This window comes from Taudactylus pleione, unplaced genomic scaffold, assembly GCF_031769625.1.
Source record: "Taudactylus pleione unplaced genomic scaffold, aTauple2 ptg000113l, whole genome shotgun sequence".
Taxonomy (NCBI): Eukaryota; Metazoa; Chordata; class Amphibia; order Anura; family Myobatrachidae; genus Taudactylus; species Taudactylus pleione.
In genome coordinates, this window is record NW_028284515.1 from 15,570,710 (window position 1) to 15,580,984 (window position 10,275).

Genomic DNA, 10,275 nt, shown 5'->3' on the forward strand with positions numbered 1-10,275 from the left:
TTGTTCTACTTATGGCTGCAGTCCTCTCCACATAGATACAAACACTCTATTTGTTTTGTACGATGCTGCTCGTCCTGGTTGGCCAGCTTCCAAACAGTCGCTGGCCCGCTGGATTCGTCTGACAATCAGAAAGGCGTATATGGCCTCATTTAGGGAGCCTCCACCTTCTTTTACAGCGCATTCCACTCGCTCAGTGGGTTCCTCGTGGGCGGCTGCTCGCGGGGTTTCCATGGAGTTTTTTTGCCAGGCGGCTATTTGGTCTGGCCGGCATTCCTTTATTTGTTTTTATAGATTACTTGGTCTGGCAGGCATACCTTTATTTGTTTTTATAGATTTAACATTGTGGCCTCTGCAGCGCAGTATGGCCGGTCTGTTTTGCAGGGTTCTCAGCGCTCTCCCGCCTGTGATGGGAGCTCTGGGACATCACCTCTGTTTGAAGCCTCCAGTGTCCCCTAGTGGATGAAGGAGAAAACAGGATTTTGGTACTTACCAATAACTCCCTTTCTCTGATTCCATAGGAGACACTGGACGCCCACCCTGCGCTATTCCTTCCTGCCAGGGTTGTGGTCATTTTATGTTATGACTGTTAGAGAACTGTTTGACGTCTCTTCTTGTGTTACTGTTATTTCAACCTTGTAAAATGTTCTGTGTACTTGCTTCGCCGCCTCCTCTTCCGTTTGTCTTTTTCTCAGCTCCCCTCGGGCACAGTTTCCTAAGACTGGGCTTATAGAGGGGGAGGAGCTAGTTACACTTTACATTTTTAAGTGCCAGCTCCCACTTAGCACACGTCTATACCCCACTGCCTGAAGCCTCCAGTGTCCCCTATGGAATCGGAGGAAGGGATTTATCGGTAAGTACCAAAATCCTGGGGGTTTTTTTCTGTCTTTACACAGATTAAGGGGTCTATGTACTAAGCCTTGGAAAGAGATAAAGTGGACGGAAATAAAGTACCAACCAATCAGCTCCTAACTGTTGCTCAACAGGCTGTTTAAAAAAATGACAGGAGCTGATTAGTACTTTATCTCCATCCACTTTATCTTCAAGGCTTAGTACATAGACCCCACAGCCTGTAAAGTGACAGTTAGGAACTGATTGGTTGGTAATTTATCTCTCTCCACTATATATCTCTCCAAGGCATAATACATAGACACCCAAATCTGTTGGCAACTTAATTTGATTTTTAATTATTATATTCTCTATTATGGGTATCATCAAGCATGGGGGGGGGGGGTTGTGTTTTTAAAAATTAGTGGATAATAGTTAAAAATTATGTTCCTATTCCAGGCTAAGCTTAATTTAGTGCTGCCAAAATCATTAAACCGCATGCTAATGCTGGTTTAGAAGGTTATTTTGTTGAAGAACGATGCTGGCAACACAGGGGTTAATAGCCTTGTGTGTGTCTGTACTTCATGGTGTTATTATATAGTAATATAAATCTATTTTGCTTACATTAGTACTGATGAGTTACTGCTACAGGTTATGACATTGCTGTGTAAAGCTACAATGTGTTGATTGAACGGTCTGCCCTTCTCCAGAAAAGAGAATCTCCCACTGCGCCAGGCTTACACTGCGGTGGGGCAGAGCATTTATTCCACATTTGTATTCTTCCTCTGTGTTTAGCTGTAGATCCTGAACCAAAAGTGGTTGTATCGGTTGTTGCTACACCTGCCACCGTGACTTTGGCCCCTACGCCGACACTGCCGTCCTCACCAACGTCTGAAGTCTACGTGCTGCAAGACAGCAAAGATGCAAACAACCCGCACATGATTCCACGCCGGCATGCGCCTGTAGAACAACTGGCCAGGCAAGGCTCCTTCAGGGGGTTCCCTGCTCTTAGTCAAAAGATGTCCCCCTTCAAGCGGCAGCTTTCCTTACGAATCAATGAGTTACCGTCAACCGTGCAGAGGAAAACAGACTTTCAAATTGTTAACCCAGGTAAGAGCTGCTCCTGCCGTCCAGATTGCAGGGACTCCCATCTACGAGGGAATTGACTTCATGAAGCTTATGGTTTGGGAGAGGGGACACATCTTGCCACGAGTTATGGTTGTGTTGGCTTCCACAATAGCTGGATATAATATAGTTTTAGCGTTCATTTGGTCCTTATTTTGCTTTAGCTTGAACTACACCAGCACAAATGAGATTTACCTTTTATTTCCCAACAAATTGTATTTGAGGAAGATGCCCGACAGCTGTTGCACAGTGTGTACATCACTCCAGCTGTGTGTTTGGTTTACCAGGGGCCTGGCAATGTTTAAGTGATTAAAATGGGAAGTGTTTGACTTGGCAAAAAGTGATTTAGTTAGCTTGTGATGTTGCTTGCTATGTGTAATTCCTTGCCTGTCTTATGCTTATTCTATAAGAACAGATCGCCGGGTTTATAAACTGCTTACGTGCAGTGTACCTCGGTTTCTGGCACGTACTCCAAAGTATTTATTTTATACATTACTTTAATATAGACCAGACTACACACAGTTTCCTTGTGAACATATTGGAGGCTCTGTAAGCTGCTGGGGACACTGACCACAATTAAATCAAATAAAACACTGCCTTCCATCGTAAGACTATGCAACACCAAGTATTTACTGAAAATTAGACAACTAAGCCTCTCCACTCCGATCATCTATAGAAAACAAACAGTCAAAATCAGTTGGGAATTTATCTTTCACTTTGTTTTATTGAATGATTGTTTTTGTCATTATCACCTTCCTTCGTTGTTCATTTTCTTCTTACTCAAGCTCTTTGTGTATATGTTACAGTAGCGGAGATGGAAGGAGAGACTGACAGCATTAGCGCCTTGTGCTCCCAGATCACCAACACTTTCAGTGGTCCACCTGAAGACCCCTTCACTTCAGCGCCCATGACCAAACCCACCACGCCACAGTCTCCACCATTTGAAGGTCTGTACTGTAGAATCTATATACAGATTATGGGTTTTTTTCTTATAGTTCTGCCTTCTCGCTGTGATTTATTTATGTATTTTCACAGGGTTCCTCAAATGGACAATGAGTGTATCAGCATTCAGCACAGGATTATTATTCTTTTTTTTTTTTGTTTGTTTAATAGATACCTTTAAAATGTTACATATAGTACGTTGTTTTAAATTAGTATGCCCATGTTCATAGATTAACATTATTCAGAATCCGAACACTATTGTTGTAAGTATTTAATTCAATTTGTGTTCGTGGTTTTATGTTTGTTTTTATTCTCTTGTACTTTTTGATTTGTCCTCCCTTCGTTTTGGTAATTGCTCCTCCCTTATGCCACTGGAATACTGACAAAAACGTCTTGTAGATGGTGAAATTATTTTTTTTTATATACGTAGGTAGATCTATAAATGGATAGATAGATCTATAGATAGAGCAATAGATAGACGTGTGTGTATGTATATGTAAGTATGTGTGTATGTGTATATATTTATATATTATTATTATTTTTCTTTTATTATTATTTTTTTTTTTAGTTTTTCCTTTATGTAACAATGGAGCTGATTCAGAGTTGTACGCAAACCCTATGGTTGAAGATCTGCACATGTACAGATATCCTTCTGCTTGCTCACTTGCAGTGCTCATTTTGACACAGCATCCCAGAAAACGGGGACGTGCTGGGCCAGTGGCTGCATCTTTGTACCTATATAGCTTCACTCTCTTCAGCTGTGTGAAAACACCAGCCATCCTGAGTAACCTGAAGGTTACGCAGATGTCCGATGTTCACGCAGAGTGATCCGATGCCGCATCTTCCGGTGCAGCTGCAGATCACATAAGCCGGCAGGAGCCGACTATTTCCACAAGAGGCCGCCTGCGGCATTAGCATCATTTTGCAGTAAGCAGCTACTGTAGAGCGTACAACCCTGAATCAGGGGAAATGCCTGGACTGATGTTATTGTGGCTAGCTATCTGACCTCTGTTTCTGTGTTGTTACGCATGTATTACATGCAAGCTGAGATAACGCCACGTCTTTCAGGAATTTCGGTACCAACATCTATAACCTGCTTTCTCTAGGCATTTTTAGTCTCTGCTTCTGTCATGTGCATGGACTAACCTCTTCATTGTCACGTTTCAGTAAATGGTACTGCCTCTGCATTCACGTTGCCTGCTCCTAAGTCTGCTCACGTGTCTGTGGCCCCCGCAGCAGCCCCTGTTCGTGAGACCAATCCATGGGCAAGTGCTCCTACAGCATCTGCTCCACAAGTTGCTGGCGCCGGAGCACCGCCTGTGGCCACTGTAGTTGGTAAGAGAACATCAGTGGGTAGATTAGCGTCTCTACTACTGCGGATATGCTTTGATTCTGCTTATCTTGGGAAGATGCAGCGCATTGCGCACAGGGCTACATTTCACTTATTGGGTATTAAAACCACATCCTCAAGAAATCTGCTGATTCACGGACATCAAACTAATTCATAGGTGGCCTTGTTAACAACAACACTTTGCAATCTGTGACCGTTTCCAGCTTCCAACTTAAATATAGCTTAGGGCGAAGAGAATTGTGGTGTTTTCATAGGAAATGTCATCTGCTGTCTTAAGGATTGGTTTTCCTTGGTTTAGGAACATAAGCTCATTCGCCTCCTCTTCTCTCACAAAGCGATATTGTACAAAACCTCAGATTCTGAGTTTCCGCTTTACTTTCTGCATTCTTCTTGCACGTGCTAGTTAGAGTGTTCTGATTGTTGTCTTGTATTCATGCATGTTTCTTCAGAGATCAGGCCTGGCCATCCTGTGGCTCTCCAGCTGCTGTGAAACTACAAGTCCCAGCATACCTTCCCACTGATCAGCTGGTGAAGCATACTGGGACTTGTAGATTCACAACAGCTGTGGAGTAACCTTTGTAATCTACTCCTGTGGGGCCATCAGTATAAACACCTGAACTGGATTATGCATTTCATTTCAGATTTAAATAAGAATTCCACCTTATGCCGATGTGAACATTACTGTTCTCTCCTCCTTTTCCCCTTTTAGAATGTAAGCTCTTTGCGAGCAGGGCCCTCCCTCCCAACGTTTCTATCCCTCCCCTTGTTCACTATCTAAACCAGCTTGTTTCGGTTACTATTATTTATATGTGAGCATTATGCCTACATTTGTTATGTGCCAGCAGTATTCCCACATTTGCAACTATGTAGCTGTGTTTAGTATTATTGTTTATTATGTGTCAGTTCTAAGCTACCAATTGTTACGCTGTAAATCTGTTCATATTATTACTCGTTTTATCGGGATGCAGTCAGGGAGCCGACGGTCAAAATGCCGGCCGCCAGTTTCCCGATTGTCTAATCCCGGCAGGAGTCTAATGACAGGTGTTAGGGGGTTAGGTTAGGGGCTCCCGGGAGGACTTTTGGTTAGGCAGCCCCCCCGGAAGGTTAGGCTACGGGAAGGGGGGTTAGGGTTAGGCACCCCCCTGGGAGACTTAGGTTTAGGCTGCGGGGAAGGGTTAGGTTTAGGCACTTGCAGCCTCGGGATTTCATACCGATCCCATTTTATCCTGTCTTGTATTTTTGATCTGTACGGTGCTGTGGACATTAGTGGCGTCTTTACAAATAAAAGCTGCAAAGTAAATTCATAAATAAGAATTGTGAATTCTTGTGGGAATTGTGCAGTTATCTGCGTGGGGTTGTTTTTTTTTAATTATTATTATTATTATTAAAAGTGACGTAACAAAAATATTCTTATTTTGATAGAAGCTACTTTGGAACTTTCTATGGGGTAGAGCAATTTGCTTTTTAGAAAGGAATCAGAGACTGCTGGAGATGTTTTTTGTGTTTCTTATGGTTTTTAGTTTTTACATAGTAATATGTTTTGAATCTGGGAAACATTATTTGAACCACAGCAGTAAATGATACTGAACTATTAGCTCACCTGTGAGTGGTTTCATGTAGCCTGCTGTATGTTCGCATTGCAAACCGGGACTGCTTTCACCATTCTTAGCATCTGATTAACTACTCCTAAGAAACTTTTTTAGTTTTGTTGGGTATGCTATTTTTAGTGCGCGAGACAAGATTATATGAATGGCAGGATCATGTGAGAGGTGGCATGTAAACCTCCTATTCTAAAGATAATCTAATGTTTTAAGACTTCCTCCATACTTCTTTAGGTTTCCCTTTGTTCAGCATTTTGTCTTGTTTTTCACAGGGAGCCACTATGCGTCCACTTCCACTGTAGTCCAGTCCAACCACAAGAGAACTCCTTCAGAGGCAGACCGGTGGCTCGAAGAGGTTTCCAAAACTGTTAAAGCTCAGCAAAGGCAATCCCCTGTCCCTGCCATCCAAGCTCCTCCCCCTCTGCTACAGTCTGTTGTTGGTGCCCCAAATCCCACCCAGTCTTACCCAGCAAATACTTACATTGCACCACCACCAGTGACAGTCACTATAGTTCCAGGTTTGCCACCTGCCTTTATGTCTGTGCAACAACCTTACACTGTCGCAAATGGAATGAGCTACCCAGCTCCTAGTGTTCCAGTCGTGGGCATCACACCTTCACAGATGGTTGCTAATGTTTTTGGAGCTGCTGGTCACCCACAAGTCTATCAGCAGAAACCATCTCCAGGTCTGGTGAAGCAACAGACATTCCCGAACTATGAAACAAACAGTACAACCAGCAGTCCCTTCTTCAAACCAGCGCCCAAACAACAAAATGGTTCAATGTCATTTAATGGGGTAGAGAGCAGTGGTTGGGATTTGGGTGCCAGGCACCAGCAAGGGCCTCCAACGTCTTCAACTATAGATCCATTTGAAGCCCAGTGGGCCGCTTTAGAAAGTAAATCAAAAGCTTGCGGAAACCCTTCCCCAACAAATCCTTTCTCTGGTGATCTTCAGAAGACCTTTGAAATAGAACTTTAAAGCAGTGATGTGCATGGGTCTACAGAGGGAACTAAGGACGCTGATTCTTTTCTCTTAAAATCTTTATATGATATATTAGAAATGGACCAATGAATGGGACTGAAAGTTGCAATACTCCGCAAAAGACTACATTCACTGGACATGTGTGGAAAATACATTTGCGCTCTTTCTCCAGATATTTCATAGGCTTCCCCAGCAAAGTGCATCAGAAGATTCTCTACAGTGGTCATGAAAATGAAAGAAAAAAAAAAAATATGGATGTATTTTCTGTACAAAGAAACATGGCTACATACCAGAGATATGACTCTGCAAAGCAGTGTAGTAGTGCCTGAGCTTCCATCTCAATATTAGAGAATATATATGTACATATAAAGATTGAGAGGGTTCTATGGGGGAACATGTTAAACTCTGAGCTGCTGGACAAATGTGGGCATCAGTGCAGTTTTGAAGCATTGAATTGCAGCACCCCCTACTGGCAGACAAGGGAATAAAGCCAAAATCTTTATTTTTATGCATTACAGATATTTTAAATAGTTTGGTTTAATTAATGGTTGTATAAGTTTGTAAGTAATTTTGCCAAAGTTTAAAATAAAATAAGGGTTCAGTCGCTAGTAATTGTATATAATATGATTTAGCTGCTAATTCTTATATAAAACATAACTGGACTGCCTGTGGTTTTATTTTAATTTGCTGTAAGTCACCTTCAGCTATAAGTAGCACATTGTTTAAAAAAAAAAAAATGCAAATTAAAGAACAGTATTTGCATGGTGTAAAAGCCATTGCAGACCTTCTGTCTCCTTTTGTCCTTCAACAGTTAAATTTTGCCTAAAATATTATATATGTATGTATTATCTTTATAAATGTTGGTTCTTTTGACAAACTGCTGGTCTTTTGTTTTATACGTATGTTTTATATATTTTGTATATTAATATATATTTTGTCATATATATTAATATATGCAGCTTAGAGTTTTAATACCACTATGATCTAAATATGCACAGTATATCTATTTACCTATAAAGCCTTTTTTTTTTCTTTCTTTTTTTTTTTTCCACTATTTCGGTGTTCTCCTTTTTGTTTTATTGCTTCTTGTATACCTCAATTCACAGAGAATCATCTTTTATCTGTAAGTTCAGTCTTGGTCATATATATGTATATTTGTACCGATTTACTTTAACAGAATAAACATTGGTGGTGGAAAATAATTCACTTCCTCCTTTCTGCTTTCCGAGAGTTTTTTTCTTTAATCACTTCTTTATACATTTCTAAGCTGTTGGTTACATTTTCTAATTTTTTTTTTTGTAATTTGCATTTTAACCTGTGAAATAAACTATACTCTGTGATACATTCCCCAGTGACTTTGTCTACCAGAAATTCCCCTCTGTGGTTGCATAGCTGCATTTCTGGGAAAACATCTTTAAAATACAGTATTTTTGACTTGGTTTACAGATTTTTTTACAAAAACAGTAAAATTAATTCCAACACACTGGAAATGCCTTATGCTGGGCACGCACTGTTATCTGACAAGCTGTAACCATCATATATTGCAGCCATACACTTTATGTCTGTATGTCAGTGTTTGGCGCGTTATCTGTGTTCCTCCTCTGAGGAGGAAACATCTCCCCCGTTCATTCCCAGTGAAGGAACAGCGGAAGTGTCAGGTGGTCGGCCGCACCAGCACAGATCAGATTAGTCAGCCGCATTTGTCAGTGTATGTTGGACAATTAAAGCATGTCCGACAGACCGATAATTATTAGTGGCATTCTCTGGGCAATTCGCTGATATATGGCTGATAATTGTACATGCCCAGCATTAGTCTTTTAGCTTCTCAGAAGAATACTAAATTAGTGGTTCCCAAACTGTGTGCCGTGGCACCCTGGGGTGCCTCGGGACACTTGCAGGGGTGCCTCAGGTTGGTTGTCCAGCACCAAATCAAATTATTTATGGTCAGTGTAATGTAAATATGTGGACAAACAGAAGCACAAACCTGTCCACCACCACATAACTGAGCCTAAGGATGACAGGTAACCACAATTTACTTCACTTTACTCTTTACATCATTTTTTTTTCTGAATTTCTCAATAACAAACTTTTGGCTTAGGGGTGCCGTGAAAACAATTCTTATACTCTAGGGTGCCGTGATTCAAAAAAGTTTGGGAACCACTGTGCTAAATTGTTTTCTGAGGAACCACAATATATCTCTTGTTTGTTATTGTAATAGTCCATGTAAATTTTAGAATTTTTACTTAAAGACCGTGATAATCAATGTAAAAAGAAATAATGAATGAGGTCCCTTTAGAAGTCGTGTGTAATTTATGATGTGCATCAGACCTCTTCCAGGAGGAGAAGTAGGGCTTTTATAGTTCATATGAAATGCTAGAATGGACATGGATGACAGGAATGTATCTCCCAACACCAGCCAGCTCAAGGCTCTCCATGTGCACCTCATAGGGTACACACATCTGGGCTATGCTCATGGAGTCATTATCCAGTGTCACATCTAACGGTTTAATATGAAGTTTGAGAAGATGCGGTTGTTGGTGTAGTGTTCATGCGCATTTCTGTGTGTGTCTGCGTACAGTTGTGTATTACAGTAAAGCTGTGTCATATGTCCATAGGGAATATTCTATAAATGAGGAAGAATGGAAATGTTACCTTACCTTTGCCTTTAGGATAGTCTTCCTCTGTGCCCCATTTTTCAAAATTATACCTTCAAAAAATGTTTCTACCCTTTCCTCCTCCCTACCTTATATTAATGAGTAATCTCTATTAGGGGCCAATTTATTGTATATTTGCCTTTTAATCTCCGAAAACACCTGTTTCAGGGGTTAACCGCAAATATTACGTTTCCCCCAGATGTATGTCCGATACCTGCTGCAATGCCTCCATTCCCGCTGGTTTCTATGGGGGATGTGATGCTGCCAGATTTACTAACTTCCGGAATGCGATGCATACCCAAGATTGACCCCCGTAGCTAACGCCATCTGAAGATGGCGTTCACTGCTGTAGCCTATGGGCTACACATTGCATAATTAGTTGAGAGAGGGCTCCCCTGGAACCCCTACCCGGCAATGGTGGCCGCCCATGTGCAGTCAGCAGGATGGAGCATCTTGTCTGACACCTGCATCTCACAGGCCATTGCACACCCCCCTAGGTGTGCCAGATGATCCAAAAATCAGCTCTCAAATGCTCTAGATTCTGTTTATTATTGCTGTGTTTTGTGAGAGCATGTCGAAAAGTGTCAAAGTGGATAACTCATCTCCTGAGATGATCTCTGCGCCCACCAGTACCATGTAACCAGCTGTGGGGGGGGGGGGGGATGTCTTTCCGGGGCTTGATTCACTTGTGTGCTTTTGCTATTTCTCATCTGGTAGGTGCACTTTGTTATGAGAAAATTATACAGTTGTGTTGCATGTTTATTTTGTATGGTAATCTTGCTGCATTATTGTAAA

At 41.5% G+C, this 10,275-nt stretch overlaps 1 protein-coding gene across 4 annotated transcripts in view; it reads left to right on the plus strand.

The window, feature by feature from the left end:
• The window catches only part of NUMB (NUMB endocytic adaptor protein), a 122,653-nt gene extending 114,611 nt beyond the window's left edge, over nucleotides 1–8,042 (plus strand). For 3 of the 4 annotated variants that reach the window (XM_088471262.1, XM_088471266.1, XM_088471263.1), the window contains 4 exons: nucleotides 1,621–1,935; nucleotides 2,757–2,897; nucleotides 4,060–4,227; nucleotides 6,117–8,042. In XM_088471262.1, coding sequence (XP_088327388.1) covers nucleotides 1,621–1,935; nucleotides 2,757–2,897; nucleotides 4,060–4,227; nucleotides 6,117–6,823 — 1,331 coding nt within the window. In that variant the 3' untranslated portion in view covers nucleotides 6,824–8,042. The remainder of the gene's footprint in view (nucleotides 1–1,620; nucleotides 1,936–2,756; nucleotides 2,898–4,059; nucleotides 4,228–6,116) is intronic. The other variant, XM_088471267.1, reaches the window with a different exon arrangement.
• Nucleotides 8,043–10,275: the final 2,233 nt, after the last annotated feature.